The following is a 20,340-nucleotide window of genomic DNA, read 5'->3' on the forward strand; positions in this document are numbered from 1 at the left end:
GGACAAAGCTGCAAGCACTGAGACGGAGGAGAAGAACGGAGCCGCAGCAGCGAAAAACATGGCTTAGTTTAATGAAAAAAGTGAATGGAGAAGGATGTTTTTCATCTTCAAGAGAACTGGATCACGTTTTATGATTCTCAGATCCATTAGGAGAGATATTACACACACACACACACACACACACACACAGTCTGTAAATAGATCAGTAGTTCATTATTTAGTAAGTCATCCAACCATAAAGCGTTCATCCGGTCCCTCTAAATCAGGCGGCGACCCCTAAACTGAATAAAGATCATCCTAGTCCTTGTTGTAGACTAATCAAGGAGGCTGTAATTATTAACGTCTGTTAGCGTGTGCTTGTCCGTGTTTACATGTTTGTGCGGTAGTGTAGTGTCACCGTTCGCCGTTTCTGACTTGACCTGTAGAAGGCGCTCTTTCATCCTTCAGGAAGAAATGAAAAGCAAAAAAACACAGGAAAAAACAAAAAATGAAGTCTGGTTTGGCCGCTAGAGGGATTGGAAGAGCAGGTTGAACTAAAACTGTGCTAGGAATGGTACTGCGGTCGGAATCGCGTGACTTCCTGCCTGACTAACATAATACTCTTGGTAACTTCTTAATCTCGAGATCTTAAGAGTCGTTAACCCTCTCGCTCTGTTTCTATTTCAGCTATCTGATTGTTTTTGTACGTCTCTTTTTGGTTCATCGATGGCACTGAGGCTGGGCGGTAGGACAAACTTTAATATCAAGATGCACAAACTACCAGCAAAAGTCTTTTGGTGACACTTTGATTGAATGTTTGCAAAAATAAATAGCTTACAATTAAAAAAAAAAAAAAAGACGAGGGTCCCATGACGTTGTGCCGCTTCACAGCTCCAGCTTCGACTCCAGGGTCCCAGGTTCGATCCTGAGCTCGGGTATAGTGTGTTGCATGTTCTTTCCATGTGTGTTCCCTTCAGGTTCTCCGGTTTCCTCCGACCTCAAAAAAAAAAAAAATGCCAATGCACAAAATTGACCTGAAGTGTGAATGCATGCACATGGTACCATGGGTGTGTCCCTGGATTCACCGTGACCCTCACCTAGATTAAGCCCTTAAAGATAGATAAAGATGGGGGAGTTCAGTACTTGTATTTTATTTTGCAATTTTAAAGACGAAGTAAACGTCACAAAGCAGTTTGCTTCCAATTAGAGAAATTATTTTAAATATATTTTTGAAAATGATATCACAATCATAGTGATATCTCAGAAAAGTATATTGTGAAAATTGATCACAATATCAATATATCGTCCCATCGCTTAGCCCTAGACTATGTATTCCCCCTCCCTTTTTTTTTTTTTTTTTTAAATTCTTGCTTATTTTTATACAGTCCTGTGCAAAAGTCTTGGCAACCCCCCCTTTTTTTTCTTCTTTTCATATGAACTTTGTTATAGATTTCTATTTTATGACTTCTACATTATTGAATCAAAACATTACAAAAGCATTTGAGTTCCAAACGTTCATTTTTTTTCCCCAGCACAAAATTAAATGTTACAGGAAAAAAAAAAGTTTGTATCTGAGCAGCATATTCCATAAGAGAGCACTTTTCAGCTTAATAAAGAAAACATCATGAAGGCTACTTTTTTTGTTGTTGTTTTTGGGTTTTGTTTTTTTTTTTTTTGTGCGCAAAATGAAGTGTGTGTGTCAAAGTGTCCAGAAGAACTGTGGCTGGTTCTGAAAGATGCTCAGTAAAACCTACAGCTCATTTCCGCATAAAACTGCACTCACTGGACCGGAGGCGACTATTTTTATTTATTTATTTTTTTTCTAATTAAATTTTTTTAATATATATAAACAAAGGGTCGTCTCACACCAAATATTTACTTTGTTATATTGATTATAGCTTACTAGTTACTGTTTTTTTGTTTGTTTTTTAAATGTGGAAACATTTCATTTTTTTTAAGCCATTTTTGGTCGACAGCATTTCTGTACATGTGCCTAAGACTTTTGAACAGTACTGTGTCTATTTCTCTCGTTCCTTTGCTTTCTTTCTCCTCTCCTCTGTTTCAGTGTGAACTGGAATCTCGATGTTACACGGCAGAGTGAATTGCAAAAGCATAATGGTGCGACATGACTGCAGAATCTTAACGTGTAGGGAGAATGAAACATTTGAACTTGACTCAATGTTGGTTAAACCTGCTTGGACTTTGACCTCAGACTCCTATTTATTTGCTTGTCAATGAAGGAATTAGTCTGTTTGCACTGAACCCGCTATTATTATTATTATTATTATTATGTTTTGTCCTGAAGGCACCACTAATATTTGATTTGCATCGTTCTTTCTGATGTTAATGAATAACGATGTTCGGTAGCATTAACGTCCGAGCTTGTCACCGTTAGGGCTCGATCGCATTGATGTACAGTTTGTTAATTTAACCAGATGAACAATTAGATTGTGTATTATTTTAGATTGTATTATTGTTATTTTTCTATGCAAGAATCCAGAGGCCTGCGTGACTGGAAGTCTAACAGCTTTTAGAGGAAATTGAAGGTGTGTTTTCAAGTCGTCATTTCTTAGTTTCTTGGTTGTTTTGTTTTTGTTTGCACATTTTTCTTTCCCAAAAATTTTTTTGAGAACAAAACCAAGCTTATTATTATTGAGTCTGTTCTAAAGTCACAAACATTTACAGTATTTAGTGCCCGTAAAGGCTAGTTTACTTTCTCACAATTTACATTTACAGCTTTTGAAACTGTCGATCAGCCGAAATGTTTGCTGCAAGGCTAACGTAGCTAACGAGTAACAGATCGCACAAAATCTTCTGTGAATATTTGCGGTAAAATCTCAGACACTGTTACAGATCGTAATCTCAATCTGAAATGAAGTGTTGTAAAGTAGCAGGGACAATCCAAAGTTCAAAATCGAGCTTCATCAGAAGTAGGTTTTGGAGGCGGGGCCTAAGGAGCAAATCAAACTATGCAGTGTTTTCAGTGCGTTTGAATGGGACCCTGGTGTGTTCTCCCCCTCGGCGTGGTTCTTTAGGCCCATCAGAACTTAGCAATCAGATTTGGTTGTGGACCAAACAAGTGGTCCAAGAGCATCTGAGTGACCGCAGTGAGGAAGAGATTTGACTCCGTGTCATTTCCTGCAGTCAAGTTGATTGTCAGTCGATGTGTGTATGGTGTTTTGTGGACTCGACTGCAGGAAATGATTCAATCAAGCCATGTGTGGTATTCTTTTTCTTTTCTTTGTAGGTGTGAGCTGCCAAACTTATCCATGAGATGCGAATAAGGACAGAGCTGTAGTGCTGCAGAAATGTTGTGTTCTGGAGATTTGGACCAATGGACAAAAAGAGAAATAAACACTGGATGTGAGACACAAAGTGTTTTAAACTATAGATAATTATCTAAACCTTTTTGTATTCCTGCAGGGTGGTTTTTTTTAAACTGTGTTGTATTAAAACAAACCAAAGTATCATTTTCACTCTGTAATGTGGACGAAAACAATAAAGCATGAAGAAAACATTTATGCAAAACCTTTTGAGGGAGATCTGTCTGTCCGTCTGTCTATCTTCCGAAGCGCGTCATCTACGACAGTTTTGAAGCGAACATCTCGGCTGGTTGACTGATTTCAGATTTCTCATGAAGTTATTCCTTTAGGATTGTGTTAAATATGTTGCACCCCATTTGTCAACATAAGGTTTTGTTTTTTTTTTTTTTCTTTTGTTTTTTAAAATTATTTATGGTGAAGGTTTGAGTCTGTACTGTAGTAATGTTACTATATTATGGGAAATGTTTTTGCATCATCTTTGTGAACCACCGGAACGTTTCATACAACAGTGTGTCAATGTTTCTAAACGAGCTCCACCCCTCGAGGCATGCCGCAGTATTATGCAACAAAAATTGATCAGCACTTTGGAAACCGGACCATACCATCCATCCATCCATCGGGACTGTCTGAGAACATTAATGTGATGATGTGCAAGGTGTTTCCCTCGTGGTCTTGTTCTGTGGTGCTGTTTTTTTTTTTTTTTTGTTCCCTCACCTCTAGGTGGTGCCATTTTTTTTTTTCGTTCCTCCCCCTCTTAAAAACAAGTGGTGCTTCACTTGGACCACGTTGGCAGCTGTGTTCTGATATTGTTTTTAACTCGCCCTTCATCAATCAGTCCTTGGTGTCATAACAGTTCTGAGAATTTTATTAGATGTTTGAGGATGCTTGGGTTTCAGGAGCACAATTTACCTAGAAGGCATTTCTACAGACCAAGAATTCCAAACAAGGCTTTTTCAGTGAAAGCAGAAGCAATAAGATGATGCTAATGTTTCACAGAAATATGATTTTGCTCTGCCAGATGATGATGATGATACGACTCTACATGTTATTGGTGGCAACGAGGGCGTTTTATAAACCGTATCGGAACACAGTGTGTGTCTATGCAAACCCTAAACCCCAGAGAATGACTCCTTCTGAAGCACGTTCTTTCAGTGTCCGTTTTGGCTATTTGAAGGAGCAGAGGAACAGAGTGAACTTCAGAAACGGTACTTTGCTCAGAATTGTCCGAGTTTTGGTGATTTATTTTGTGACTGAATATGCCAAAAAAAAAAGTCCAGTTTTAAACCTCTACAGCTTCAAGCAATCTGATATTGTGATAATGTGGGGTTTAAAGAAATTTGAATTTCAGTGTCTGCGTTTTTAGCTTCAGCACTGAAGCGTGCTTTACAGCATCTTGGTTATCTCCTCCCACAAGAACCAGCAACCCTTTTTAACAAACGCCCCATGTTTCTATTGGTTTAAGAGCTGAAACAACTTCAAAGTGTAGAATTTTTGTAATAAACAAGTAGTGCTAGATAATGACGACACACCAAGAAGACAGATCCATGCTGGTGTGGTCATGATCAGGTTTTATTGCAGCAGTAGCCCATGTAAACATCTTGAGCTGTTCAAAATGACATCATAACCATCTTGGCTGTTTTGCAGTGCAAGTGGAAAATAACTACTCGATAGTATTTCATGTTTCAGAATAGGCATGTGCTGGTGTTACTCTTTCGTATTGCGATAATTGCTTAAAATGTATCGCAATTATTTATCGTATTTAAAAACAATACCATAGTAATCCCAATAACTACTGATTTTTTTTTTTTTTTTGCACAAGTGACTCTTAATGTCCATTACGTTTCAGGCGTCCAGTGGTTCGGTTCCTAGAACCTTTCAAATAAACTACCTTTACAGAACAAGCGTTTTTAAACCGCGGTCTCAATGGAACAAAAGCTCCACCCACTGAGGCAGCGCCCACCTATGAAAATTATCCATAATAACATGCTGCGTCCTAAATGTTACGATTTAACATGTAACTCATAATCAGCACATCCCTGGGGTTCGCACTTAATACGTCAACTTTCATGAACCTGAGAACAGATTACTCTGCTGATTAGAAATTCACTCCCTCACTCAGTGTTTGGTTTGTTTGTTTGTTTGTTTGTCTGTTGGCTTTTTGTTTGTTTGTTTGAAGTGTTCATTTTAACATTTTTAAAAATATTTTTAAGACTGGCTTTCTTTAATCCCATCTTGTCATGTGTCTGTCTTGTGTTGGTGTTTGTTGTTTTGTTTTTGGTTTTTTTTTTTTTTTTAACACCGAACCTTGAAAATAAAATTAAATCCTAGCTCGTCATTCCTTAACTACAGAAGAGGAAAATGTACACAGTGTATTTAATTAATCATTACGATAACGATAATAATTGTGATGAATAATAAAACCGTAATATATTAAATCCCGTACGGTGTTTTTTGTGTTTTGGTTTACGGTTGTCTTTTTAAGAAGAGTTTATAGTAACACTTTCTGTGAAGGGATGACGGTTGGGGCCAGAAGTTTACATACACCCAGGCTAAAGGCATTCAACTGTGGTTCTTCACAACTCCATACGTTTTAATGTTACCTTACGTTTCTTATTTCAAAATATTACCTGAGACAGATTTATTTCAGCTTTTAGTCACTATATCAGACTGGGTAATGAGAAGAACAGTTGGATGTGGTGAAAATGGTATACGGTGGAAGTTCACGTCGAAATTAAACGATCTCGATTTTGCAGACGACTTAGCACTGCTGTCCTCTACTCGACAACAAATGCAGGACAAATTGAACAGGTTAGATCAAGAAGCCAGACGCGTCGGACTCAAGATAAATGCAGAAAAGACCAAAATGATGAGAATTAACCCTCATAACCAAGAAAAGATAGCTGTTGCAGGGCATGATATTGAGAATGTGGAACAGTTCAACTACCTAGGAGCAATAGTATGCAAGGAAGGAGGAGGAATGAAAGATCTAAAGAATAGAGTATCAAAGGCTAGAGGCTCATTTGTAAGATTAAAAAAGATCTGGAAGTCAAGCCACATATCAAGAAGAACAAAGCTTAAACTTTTCAAGACAATGATCGTACCAGTCCTTCTATATGGATGCGAGACATGGAAAATGAATAAAGGGGGTAACAAGATCATAGACACGTTCCAGAACAAATGTCTCCGGCAAATACTAAGGATCTGTTGGGAAGATCACGTGAGCACAGATGAGCTACTACAAAGAACAACCATGAAGCCCATGAGCATAGAGGTGAAACGGCGCAAATGGATGATGATTGGCCACTTTCTAAGACAAGATCGCGGAAATAACAACACAGCACTAACATGGGCACCAGAAGGGAGACGAAAACGAGGGCGCCCTAAAACAACATGGAGGCGCACTGTAGAGAAGGAGATGAAAACAGCAGGATGGAGGTCATGGGATCATGTTCGTAGGAGCGCTGGCAACAAGAAAGAGTGGAGGAACTCTGTGGAGGCCTTATGTGCCACAGGGTGCGCAGGAGATGGGTAACAGGTAGGTACGATAACGATAATAATTGTGATGAATAATAAAACCATAATATATTAAATTCCGTACGGTGTTTTTTGTGTTTTGGTTTATGGTTGTCTTTTTAAGAAGAGTTTATAGTAACACTTTCTGTGAAGGGATGACAGTTGGGGCCAGAAGTTTACATACACCCAGGCTAAAGGCATTCAACTGTGGTTCTTCACAACTTCATACGTTTTAATGTTACCTTACGTTTCTTATTTCAAAATATTACCTGAGACAGATTTATTTCAGCTTTTAGTCACTATATCAGATTTTCAGTTGGTCAAAGTTTACTATTTATTTATTTATTTATTTATTTGACATTGCTAAAGGTTAGAGAAGCAGCTTTGGGACCAAAAGGTTGCCGGTTTGATTCCCTGGACCAGCAGGAACAGCTGAAGTGCCTTTGAGCAAGGTACCTAACCCCCAACTGCTCCCCAGGCTGCTCTGGATATGTTGTACGTTGCTCTGGATAAGAGCGTCTACTAAATGCCGTTGATGTAACGTAACCTCTTGGGAAGGTCTTTGTAACACCTCTTTAACTTGTGGGAAACAGAGGAACAGGAAGCATGCTTCAGAACAGGTGTGGTGTTTTTATTTTCACGCTTTTCAGTGATTTTATGACTTTGTAGATACACCACACACGACAGGGTGTCACAGCTCACTCTCTCTCTCATATTCCTGGCTGTCTGAGAGACACAGCAGGTGCACCTCATCATGTCAAGTTTATTTGTATAGCGCTTTTAACAGTAGACATTGTCGCAAAGCAGCTTTACGGAATTTGAATGACTTTAAACATGAGCTAATTTTATCCCTAATCTATCCCCAATGAGCAAGCCTGTGGCGATAGTGGCAAGGAAAAACTCCCTCAGACAACATGAAGAAACCTCGAGAGGAACCAGACTCAAAACGGAACCCATCCTCATTTGGGTGATAACATAGTGTGATTATAACAGTTTTAACATGAAGTCTGTTTTGTTGAAGTTATACTGTTCATTGATGGAAACTTGAGTGCAAAACTGTTCATGACAACTGCAGTTCTAAAGTTAGCAAGTCAGCTGTAGTCCTTCGCCATAAAAGCATTACTGTAAGAGTCCAGAGCGTCTTCCAAGTGTGACTTTCAACTGTCCATATGGGGCCGTTCTCCACAAGAGCGATATGAGACTCCAGCCAGACATAGGGCATCAGGATGGATCAGGCAGGTCCTACTGGTTCAACCTGCCTCCTCGCCGTTCACAGCCAATGCTCGACCACGCCCCTGCTGCCATATACCCCTACCGCCCGACTAAGGCCTAGGAGCCATCCGGCCTGAAGCTGAATACTCCCCCCACCCAGCGGGAGAAGTAATCTGCTACCACCACCATGAGCGGGGCATGGTTGGAACAGAGGGTGAATGGGTGTCCTAGCAGATAGTACCAGAGAGTGAGGACCGCCCACTTGATGGCTAGACACACTTTTTCTATTGTGCTGTACCTTGACTCTTGCATGGAGATCTTGCAGCTGAGGTACAATCCCAAAGAAGACACCTTTCTGTTTTAGCCAACATTAACTTTTTTAGCAGTCTGTGCTACAGTAGCTCTTCTGTGGGATTGGACCATATGGCCTAGCCTTCATGTCCCACATGAATCAATGAGCCTCCAACACCCATGACCCTGTCACCGGTTGTCCTTTAGATCCTTGGACCACTTTTGGTAGGTACTAACCACTGCATACCGGGAACACCCCACAAGATGTGACGTTTTAGAGACGCTTAGACCCAGTCATCTCGCTGTCACAATTTGGCTCTTGTCAAAGTCGCTCAGATTCTTACACTTGCCCATTTTTCCTGCTTCCAACACATCAACTTCAAGAACTGACTGTTCTCTTGCTGCCTAATATATCCCACCCCCACCCCTTGACAGGTGTCATTGTAATGAAATAATCAATGTTACTCACTTCTTCACCTGTCAGTGGTTTTAATGTTCTAGCTGATCGGTGTATCTTGCCAATACGGAATAAATTCCACCCCAGTTTATTAGTGCGCTATATTTAGTTGTCAACATTCTGACAATTTCTTAAAAGGAAGTGGTAAAGTGTGTTGTGTGTTTTAATCACTTCACTAATTTTATTGGAAAAAAATCAAAACTGGTCTTGCAGTGGACTATATGAAAAACATGCTTTCTTTGGTATTGATGTTCATTGTGTCATCAGATTCTTTGTGATTGATGTTTAGTGTTCGTAAGGCATTATTTTTTATATGTACTACCCACAATGCACTAGAGCATACATCAGCTTCAAATGGCCATTAAATGAGCACTTACGAGAGCTGGGATTTGATTGATGTTGATGTATTTCCTTTTGAAACAAGAAATCTGGGAGACAAACGTGGTGTAGAGAGCATTCGATTTGCTACAAATCGGATGAGTGTGGGATGTAATTTTTTTTTTTAAATCACCTTTCTCCAGGAAATGAACAGTGAAATTAAAATAAGAATAGCTACTCAACATAAGAAGCTTGTACAGAAAGCTCTAAACCATCTGGAGTTAAATAAAACATTTACTGTATTGCAGTGGCAAACTGTTACTATTAGAGCTGGGACTTGAGCTCGCTAACACTACTGATGAACGCTACACCAGCTGGAAGGTGACTTTACTGCTGCGCTGATGGCGCTGACTCATGGTTAAGCTCACGTTGGCCTTCGAGAAGGCCGCGGGCAATACATTTTTGGTCCCTCCCACTATAAATCAAAATCTGATTGGTTAATTAATTTATCTGTCACTTCCTACATAAACATACACTGCCATGGCCTTCTGTCCCAGCAATGAAGTCCTAACCAATGAGTGAGCAGCTCTAAACTCTTCTCAGCCGAGAGACAGCAAACATTTGATAACTTGATTTTAATGTTTTCAGGACATTTCTGAAGCAAATTTGATAGAAAATGAGGCTAAATTAGAAGAGAATAATTATAATGAAATTATGAAAAAAGATTAAATATAACATTTGAAATGCTGATATATTTGGGCTGTCTCTTCAGGACTAGAAGGCCCTGATTGTTCCTCTCTGTGGTAATTATAGGAAAGAATAAAGTGTAACAAGAAGTGAAGCTATGTTTTCTGAATCCTTATAAATGTCCTGATTAAATCGGAAGAGCTGACTGGATAGCTGGCTAATTTCTGACAATCTTTGCTTTTGACTCTTCTGTGAAAATCGAGCATTTGACGCACATCCCTGGAATCAGCCAACAAACTCTTCACTTCATTCATTCATTTTCTCTCTTTCTCTCTCTCGTATTGCACTCAGGATGGACAGACGCAGACATACGAAAGATAAGGTCACTTTATTCACAGTTTCTCTCTTTTTATTGCTTACAGAGGAGTTGGTGACAGAGCAAAGCATGAGGGAAGTGAGGGATTGCAAAAAGATGAGGGGAGAGAGGGAGAGAAGAAGGGAATGGTTTCTTTCTGTCGCCTCTCTCCACTCCTCTACTGTCTTGACTTTCTCTTCTCTTCTCTCGCTCTCCCTCTCTTCATCGCTCCAGCCGTCCTTTTCTCGTTCTTTTCTGGTTTGAGTGGGGTGGGGATGGGGGAAACAAGATGGCAGACGCTGGACTTTTCTATTGTAGAAGGAAATCCCTCCATTTTGTTTTCTGTTCACTCCCCTCCCCCAATAAAAAAAAAAGAAATGTAATGAATGATGTAAACAAATCAGCTGTTACAGCTTGAGCCAATAGGTGATGAAGAAAAAGAGTGACAGAGAAAGAGAGATTGGGACGATGGTAAGAGAAGATTTTATTGCAAATGAATCCCTTTTTTCCCCCCATGGACAGACGCCACAGACACAGATTTCCTGCGCCGGCGTGTTTACGAGACAAGTCTTTCGGAGGAGTGTGTGGAAGGGACGAAGTGCTCGAGAGTAACAAAAAAGAAGGAAGCAAGAAAAGGAGGGATAAAGGACAGGCTGGGAGGGTGGAGCAGTTGTGAGGAACGTGCGTTCATCTCTTCTTCTTTACTTCGGTTCTTACTCTTCCTTCTCCTCACCGTGTGTGATGACGTAGCAGATGTTCTTGTAGTCAACGTTGCCAGCCACATCTGGGGGGAAGGCGGCCCACAGGTTCTTCATCTGAGAGAGAGAGAGAGAGAGAGAGAGAGAGGGGAATTACATTTACAGAATGGAGATGTGTATATTGATCAAGAGGGAGAACAGGCTGGTGTGATGAGGCCTGAAACTGATTATTTCCCAAAAACAGCAAGTTGTGAAGTGTTTTATTTCTTTTATACAGCAGCTCTTTCCCACTGATTGCAATTTTTTTAATTTATTAAAGAACAACGTTAGCTTTTTATCCGTTTATAGTTACAGCTAATGTTAGTTCCTGTTTCCTTTTACAATATAGCAACAATAAGCTGTCATGCTGTCACCAGCCTCTCTTCTCTTTTTATTTTTTTCTCTTTCTTGATGTTAGAAGTTAATAAGACCAAAAAAAACCACACACAGCTTGTCATGTTACCGAGAAACTCCTCCATTTCTGAAGACTTTGTTCCATTCATAAAATTTGAAAACGATCTAACACTATAGACTCCTTCCATAAATTTTAAACAAATATCCTTCGAGACCACTTTCAATCTTCAATATTTAACAGTTATTCCATGAAATTAAGTCGTACATAAGCGGATAGTTGGCTATAAGCCATGTACGACGAGATTGAGAGGAATAACTTTTATTCTATCCACATTCACTGGATTTTGAGAAACAGAGCATTTTTATTTTTTAGCAAATTCGATAAATAAAAACTTTATACAAAACATCCGACAAAATAATTTCCGCTCAGACGGACTTCTTAAAAACCTATCAATGGCGGCACGAATTGACTTTAGTGTTGCTTTTTTGTAGAAAGTGCTGTCTTGCCAAGGAATAGAACAGCTTTAGACACTTATTTAATTCTTCCTTGGACATTTCAGTTCTGTCATTTTCAAACAACTTTGAGCTTTTGAACCAGTCTAAAAAAATTCAACAAATTTTAATGTTTAAAGATGAAGTATGTAAACAAACCGGCAAAATGACAGGAGCAATTTGTGGTAAATGCTATAATAATAATTCTTGGGGAAAGAAAGATACGTTCTTATCATGAAATACTTTTATTCCATATTTTGTTGATTTTTTTTTTGTATTTTTTGGGGTTTTGTTTTCAAGTAGAGTTTTTATTTCGTCCTGGGTTGGTTCAGCAACACGCGCCGCCATTTTGTTTTTCTCTACTCATGGTACTGTATATGAGCTGATATCCTAGTAGTAGAGTAGCCAATCAGAGTGCACAGTTGCTCATATCCAGTAAATGTAGATAGAATAACAACAATTTTCATCAGTAGCCATCAATAATGTGGAGTGTCCGATATAGAAGTTCCTCTGAATGAGCCGTTACTATAGAAACGATAACGTCAAAGCTGCTGTTACAGAAAACGATTCGACACTGCACAATCCAAAGGGGGTGCACACAAACATACATAGTAGGTCGTAAGGGTAAGGCAGTAACCAGTATGCTGGTTGTATTTCATATTGTTTATTATTTTTAGTGTTAGATTTTGATCCTGATTTCTGATTCTGATTTAGTAACACTTCAGTCGAACAGTATGTGCGTCTCATGAATATATTTTATGAAATGGCAAGCATTTAAGGTGCATGTTTTTATAATTCAAGCTGTAATCCAGTGTTGGACATCAGGAGACGTTTTGAGCTCACCTCCTCTGCGGAGAACCTGTCGCACTGAGTGGTCAGAAGCTCCTCCAGGCTACACAGGAAAAATAAAGCTTGTTACAACGATGATGTTCTCTGTTATAACTGAACTGTGTGGTTTATATCATCAAAGTTGGATTTAAAAAAAGCACACACAGGCGGTGTACTTACAACTGCTTCTTAATGGTTCCTGTGCCCTCAGGGTCCAGGACCTTGAAAGCAGACACGATGACGTCCTCGGGATCAGCACCTGGACACACCGGACAAAGCAGTGCTCGTGGTGTTACACTGTGTGTGTGTGTGTGTCCTGTTTACTCAGTTTCTACATGTTAACGGTGTGTGTCTCACCCTTCAGCTTCTCTCCGAACATGGTAAGGAAGACGGTGAAGTTGATGGGGCCGCTGGCCTCCTTGATCATGGCCTCCAGCTCCTCGTTCTTCACATTCAGCTGACCTGCAGAGAGAGAGAGAGCGCTTTAATAAACACTGAACGACTCTCAGCATTCCTGAGCACCTGGAAGTTCACACAAGTCACATTTGGTTATTGACTGCTCCTCTCTCCTGTCTGTCTGACATCTGTGTATACATTTACCCATTTGTATCTCTGTCTGTCTGTCTGCTTGTCTGTAGCTTTGTTTGTCAACCTTCGTACCTGTCTGTGTTTTCTGCCTGCCTGGTATTAACCTATTCCTTGCTTTGTCTGTCTGTCTCGCTTATGGCTTCGAGTCTCTAGCTGTCTGTCTGTCTGTCTTTCTAGGTTTAGTGTATGTAATTTATGGCTTATCTGTCTAGGGTTAATCTATAGTTTAATTTATCTTTCTGTCTGTCTGTCTGGGGTTTTTTTTCTTCAGGTTACTGTATGGCTTGTTTCATTCTCTACTCATCTGTGTATCTGTCTGTCTCTTTCGCACTCTCGCCATCCACTCGTCTATCTTGTTAAGGTCACCTCTATGTTCAGTTCTTACCCATTGAGGCCAACACGTCTCTCAGGTCGTCCTTGCTGATGATCCCGTCTCTGTTCTGGTCAATGATTGTGAAGGCCTGTCAGAGTTACAACAGACAAGTTTTTATTATTTTCAGCTCTTTTCTGTTCTGATGTGGTTAAGAAAGAAAGAAGTGTGCGTGTTTAAATCCATCAGTGTGTCTCGAGTGTGGTTTTGAATGCCATCTCTGCCCTTGTTACATCCTTTTAAAATCTCATGAAACCCAAGAAGCCCCCCAGGACCTTCGAGAACAGCTGCACACTCTTACTTCATCTCCTTCACTCATACACACACCGTTCAGTTTCTCTGTCAGCACAATATGGCAAATCAGATCCTTAAGTAATGTCAGGAATTTCCTCACTAGTGGTGGTATCACTTACACACACACACGGTTTCCTTACTTAGCTCATACACTAAAGATGTATAATTAAGCTCTCACACACACAATCCTGGTTATTATCCATCTTTAATAAAAAAAAAATCATGCAGTCTTTAAAATACACAGTAAACAAATTCAGTGACTTCAATAAAGTAATTAACATAAATTCTGTAGCTGTAGCTAACTAATTGGTGTTGTGTATTTGGCTGGCTAAAAGCTAGCTCTTCATATACAGCACAGTGGCGGTGAAAAAGGTGCAGAAACGTTACAAGCATCGACATTTACCTCAGAAATATTATTAAAAGACTCCATATGACTCGAATTACACTGACAGTTGAGTTTACACCAAGCAATGTCAACAAGACCTCACTCAGTTAGCATTTTATGCTAAGTGTAATTGCAGTATTATCAGTATTTTAATCTTAGTAATTTATTAACACTTCTGAGGTAAATGTTGATGTTCCCTCTCATTTCCACAGTCACTGTGCTGTGTATAAACAGCTGGGTCCTCGCAAGCTAAATAAATAATGAACATCAAATATTAGCTAGCTACAGCTGAGATTTATGCTAATTCATTTCCTGAGCAAGCTGAACTTGTTCTGTCTCATGTTTGTTCTCACTTATGCTTTTTTATATTGTGTGTGGTGGGGGTTAATAAAGTGCTAGCTCAATCTTAGCTTCAGTTATTAGCTAGTTGAGACTTGATGTCAAGCTTGGGCCCAATTGCTAGCTGGAGTGTTCTTTAACAACTTGAGAGAGAAAGCAAAATTTGAATGTGTGTGTGTGTGTGTGTGTGTACGTACTAAAACCTGCTACTTGAAGAACAGATGAGTGTCAGGGAAGGCAGGAGAAATTTCCACTAATGACATTCTTGTGTTTATTAGCATTAGAGGGAATCATTTGATCTGCCGTGTGTGTAGCCATAGTCCTTCCCTTATTAACACCTCAGTGATGGAGGCTAAAGATAGACATGGCTTGTCTTTCCTTTTCAAGGGAAACCTATTTATGAATTGGCGTACTTCAGCTCATCCATTCACTAAATCCTGAACTAAATTCGGGTCAATCTTCGTCAAAAGGCACGGTTCAATGTGTGTAATTAACCCTGGTTATTAAGACTGATACGTCAGTACACACACTGCGTCTTAAGTCTTCTTTGGATTGTGTATGTGTGGCACCTCTTTGTACTCCTGGATCTGGCTCTGCTCGAACATGGAGAACACATTGGAGGATCCCTCTCCTCCTCCTGCCCTCCTCTTGGCCTTCTTGGGTGCCTGTGGGTGTACAGGTCTTAGGTTTAATACAGCTCTCTCTCTCTCTCTCTCTCTCTCTCTCTCTCTCTCTCTCACACACACACACACACACACACACACACACAGCATGCTTAGTGCGTCTCTCACACCAAACTAACTTAACAGATCTGCATCATTAGCTCCACACATTCCTTCAAGTGAAAATCCAGCTTTAAAAAATTAGACAAGTTTTCTTAAACTTATTTATTTACTTGTTTGTTTGTTCTCAAGTAATTTTTCTAAAGGATTACATTATAAGTCACCAGCTATCTCCAAAATCCCCTGGAGTCTCCTCAGTCTCCTAAACTGTTAAACTCATCAATAAGAAGATAAATATCTTGTATAAATTCTTCATTTTAGTTGCACATTTTATGTGACAAATTTTTTAAAAAAAACCTATATGTCATTCAAAATAATTATCCAATATTTAAATAAGCTATAAACACACACAAACATCTAACAGTAATTTTGGAGCTAAAACCCATTCCTAAACCTAGAACTAATTAGTGTAGTCCAGAGGACTCCTAGATCAGTGCAGGCTTCACAGTCGTCTGGTCCTACAGAGATGTTTCCACACAGAAAAACATGTACAGGTACATTTTGGCTTCTGGTTTGTTTCCTTAAAGGCAAGACAGTCGTTCTGATGGTCCAATTATGCCCCTTAATTGAGTTTTTAACTTGTACTACGTCCTCTAGCAAGATTAACTGTTCAGGGAACCAAAAACAAGGATTTGTTCTCTTAAAGGTACACTGTAGTATCCTTTTCTTGAGAGCGACTCCAGGTCTGGGTTTGAGGTTTGTTTACCAAAATATTAAAATTCTTGGTAAGAAATGTGCAGCTTAATTGAGCCTGAATTTTGTGTCCTTATTATTCAGGTAAAATTTGTATTAATTCTAATGCATGAGAGCGATACAGTGAAATTTTTACGAAAAATCAACGAGCTCTAACCCCGCCCCTCACCTTAACCATCATCTTCACCATTCCGTATGTTTTCACGTCAGCCTCAGGTTAACATTTTGTATGACTTCTTATAATTGTTTTAATGAGCCTTTTAAAAAAAAACAATGCGGCACGGTGGTGTAGTGGTTAGCGCTGTCACCTCACAGCAAGAAGGTCCGGGTTCGAGCCCCGTGGCCGGCAAGAGCCTTTCTGTGTGGAGTTTGCATGTTCTCCCTGTGTCCGCGTGGGTTTCCTCCGGGTGCTCCGGTTTCCCCCACAGTCCAAAGACATGCAGGTTAGGTTAACTGGTGACTCTAAATTGACCGTAGGTGTGAATGTGAGTGTGAATGGTTGTCTGTGTCTATGTGTTAGCCCTGTGATGACCTGGCGACTTGTCCAGGGTGTACCCCGACTTTCGCCCATAGTCAGCTGGGATAGGCTCCAGCTTGCCTGCGACCCTGTAGAAGGATAAAGCAGCTAGAGATAATGAGATGAGAATGAGATGATTTCTAAATTGAAGAATGTCTTAGAAATAATTCATCCCATCCCGGTTTGGCAAAGTGTACATCCACGTGTATGAGAGTATCCAAGAATCCAAAAATGCGTAAACCCTGTTGAGAACTTCAAGGATGCTTCCAAGCATGTTCTTACTCACCATGTTGAGACGGTGTGTATGTGAAGTTAAAGAAGCTCAAAGAAGAGAAGACTGTGTGAAGCCGCGTCTTGGCCTCGTCCCCTAGGGGGCTTATATACCTCCCAGCATCCTCTAATTATAGCCCTGGCCTTAAGTTTGGCTTGACGCTGAGAAGATGGACTGAACGGATGGAGGGATAAGATTTTGGGGGGCAGGGATGATGAAGGGAAAAGAAGTAGGGATGCTATCGCCTTACGCACTCTCCGAAATAGCCACCAGTCTTAGAATGGGGGCTGAATCCGATACTCTGATACAAAGTGGACTAATATGGCCATGACAGAAATGACCCAGCGTCCCTGTCCCATCGTGAGTCCCACCCGTCCCTCCTCCTTCAGACCCAGCCCTTCTTTCACCTCTCCGTCAGTATAGTCCTTTGCCTGTATTTTTGGTCTGGGAATTTCACTTTGCCTTTTAGTGATGTGGCATTTTGTATCTTCAGCATCTGAGGACTATGAGTTTATATTTTCACACACTGAAATTGCTGTGTGATGCATTCATATATCATTAATCTATATAAAGTATATGAATATATCTTAACATTATTAATATTAATTATTAATTATTCTTATGTTTATATCTTGAAGATATAAACATAAGTAATACATTCATACACAGTGTATAGGGAATGGAGACATGTCTTATTAACTACTTAACGAATTAAGCAACTTAAGCAATTAAAATGCTAATGCTGTCTGTCTAGCAAGTCTTTTATCTCTCCGCTCAATGGCTTCACTCTAATAAAACTCATTTAGAGATGCATTAGGATCAGAAAGCACGCAGTTAATACATTTTTTCGAAGTTTAGCTTTGCTTATTTAATCACTACTCTGCATTACTGAATTGCTTCATGTGTATTTAACTGGATAATGCCCTTACGAAAATCTACCATGGTTTACTATGGTTTTACCATGGTTTTTATGTAGTAACCATGATTCTACCATGGTATCTCATGGTTATTCTAAGTACTATGAACCAACCATAGTATTACTATGGTTCATCCATGGTAGTAACCATGGTTCTACTATGGTATTTCATGGTGATTCTAAGTACTATGAACCAACCATAGCATTACTGTGGTTTATCCATAGTACTGGCAGTAGCTGTGGTAGCATCATAGTTGTATGTGTAATAGGTCATAGTAACTACGAAATTAGTTTAAAAAGGGATAGTATGGTTTTTTAAAGGATGCACTAACTGTAGTATTACCATGCTTTCATCCAACAGTCAATGCTGTAGAGAAGGATCTCGATTAACAGTCCAGATACATTAACATTTACTTAGAACCTAAAAATTTAAGTGAACATTGAGGTAAAATGCACCATGGTTTTCATGGTTACCCAAAAAACCATGAATAACTATAAACCATGGTAAAACCATGGTTAATTTTCGAAAGGGTGTGGTGATTAAACTAGAATAAAACATAACTCCAGGTGTTTGAATACTTTTGACTAACGGTGTGTATGCATGTGGAAAGTTTCTCAGGTTCTTAAGTTGATTTTCTCAGATATTACCTGTGTGTAGTTTACACCTAGAAATTTATCAGGTTTTTGTCTTAGAACAAGAGTTTTTAACTTTAGGAGGTGATGAAAACTGTAGACTTATGAAGTAGATTTTTTTGTGGATTAAAAAAGGCAGTCAATTCTTTCTTTTAAAATGGAAAAGAGAAAAAATTGTGTTTAGACTCATGCAGTAATACACAAAATATAATGAGGAGGTAAGATTCAAGTAAGCATCTAGTAGCTGAACATGATGAGAATATTGAGGTTTATAGTGATTAATGATTATAAAATAACACTTTCTTACCATAGTAATATACAATACATAATAATAATAATAATAATAATAATAATAATAATAATAATAATAATAATGCAGACAGATTTGTCTCCTTCTGCTCCATATTTCTTCGCCTTGGATAGTGATCTCATATCTCACAGCTTCTTGCGCTTTATTAAAGATATGATTAGTTAAATTTCAAACACAAAGTGTGAAGACTGTGTAATGCTTCAGGAAGAAAAAGCCAATGCTATTTACACAAAAATGTAAGTGGTGAGGAACAGACTCTTGGAAAATTTCCAAAACATACATGCAACTGTCCAAGAATAATTGAGTGTTTTTATTACTTTATTTAATAATAAAGCCCAGTTGCTTATGAGATAATTATCATTGTTATTTATCCAAAAATTCAGACTTTTCTGATGTTAATTTAAATGCATTTCCACACAAATAGTGACCTGTACCCTGGGGATAATGCCTGTACTTAGTGGCTACTTCTTAAGTGTGTCCCAATCCAAAATAGGTTTAATGCCCTTCCCAGTATAGAGACACAGACGAACATCCCTCCTATGGCTGTGTCCATATTCAGGGTCTCTCTCTCTCTCTCTCTCGGAGTGAAAGTTGATCTGTGGTAGTGTGAAGCCGGCCACAGCTGTGTATGGCAGTGAGGATTAGCCGAGACAAACGAACGAAGGAAATATCAAGGAGAGACTGTGGTGACTGCAGGAGTTCCTCAGGGGTGTGTTGTGTGTGCAGGCTTATGAGAAGCACCAAAAATTGCAAAACAAACCACTTGCGAGTCTCTTTGTCTTCATTCTCCTTAATAAGACTTGAATAGCATTGATCATTACCACAGGGTGACCTCTTTGCATTTTCCATAAACACACGTGTAATGTTTATTATCAAGTCACGAATCTATCTCATCTTCCTCTCAGTGTAGAGCCATGCAAACAATCATGTCATGTGGCCCAAAATTCCTCCCTGGAGCTTGGCAGGTGGGAGTGGAATGAAAAAACTAGAGGAAACGTTGCTGCACAATAGCATCTCCATTGCCACCTGTCTCATATTTCCTGTGACCTCTGACCTCCATGTTTAACCTTTGACGTCTCAATATTTTGCAGATGTCACTCGCTGTACTAGAGGCTTATTTTTGTTATGTCCCTTTGTAACTATGGCTTGGTCTCAAAAGCAACAAATCGTGTGCAATTACTGCACTGATAGTTAAAAAAAATATGTGAAAACAAAAATACAGAATCTACTGAATAGTTAGCCCCTCTTTATAACATTATATAATTTAACAATATAATATTAAGTGAGAACAGGAATCCTGACAGGTTTTCTGAGAGGGTTTTAAGTGATAATCATACATGCTAATAATATCTATTAAACTAGCATAGCAGAATAATATCTATTAAAACTAGCTAGCAGGATAACATGAGCTGGTCTGTCAGGATTTCTGAGAGTAAATTAAGTCATATTTATCAATGCTAATAGTCTCCACAGCTCAAACTAGCTAGCAAGATATGATAAGTGAGCTATCTGTACAGGATTTTTGACAGGAATTTAAGTCATATTCATATGCTAATCTCTATCTGAAGCTAGGTAGCTAGATAACAAGTTAGCTATTCTCACAGACCAAATGAGATAAATTTGTCATATAAATGCTAATAATCTCCACAATTAAAGTTAGCTAGCTGGCTAACAAGCTACCATCACAGGATTTCTG

At 39.2% G+C, this 20,340-nt stretch overlaps 2 protein-coding genes across 4 annotated transcripts in view; one reads left to right on the forward strand and one right to left on the reverse strand.

The window, feature by feature from the left end:
* Window positions 1-5,719, forward strand: part of LOC132868896 (TBC1 domain family member 10A-like) — an 85,660-nt gene extending 79,941 nt beyond the window's left edge. For 2 of the 3 annotated variants that reach the window (XM_060902171.1, XM_060902170.1), the window contains exon 10: window positions 1-5,719. This exon is cut by the window's left edge and continues 1,067 nt beyond it. In XM_060902171.1, the coding sequence (XP_060758154.1) occupies window positions 1-67 (67 nt within the window). In that variant the 3' untranslated portion in view covers window positions 68-5,719. The other variant, XR_009650893.1, reaches the window with a different exon arrangement.
* A 4,430-nt stretch (window positions 5,720-10,149) lies between these two features.
* Window positions 10,150-16,861, reverse strand: mylpfa (myosin light chain, phosphorylatable, fast skeletal muscle a). The gene is made up of 7 exons (XM_060902681.1): window positions 16,801-16,861; window positions 15,092-15,187; window positions 13,520-13,595; window positions 12,904-13,008; window positions 12,727-12,805; window positions 12,562-12,610; window positions 10,150-10,950 (listed from the first exon to the last, which is right to left on the reverse strand). Exons 1-7 carry the CDS (start codon window positions 16,801-16,803, stop codon window positions 10,849-10,851), a joined length of 510 nt encoding a protein of 169 aa, XP_060758664.1. The 5' UTR covers window positions 16,804-16,861; the 3' UTR covers window positions 10,150-10,848.
* Between the last annotated feature and the right edge of the window lie 3,479 nt (window positions 16,862-20,340).

Source organism: Neoarius graeffei, chromosome 20 (genome assembly GCF_027579695.1).
Source record: "Neoarius graeffei isolate fNeoGra1 chromosome 20, fNeoGra1.pri, whole genome shotgun sequence".
Lineage (NCBI taxonomy): Eukaryota > Metazoa > Chordata > Actinopteri > Siluriformes > Ariidae > Neoarius > Neoarius graeffei.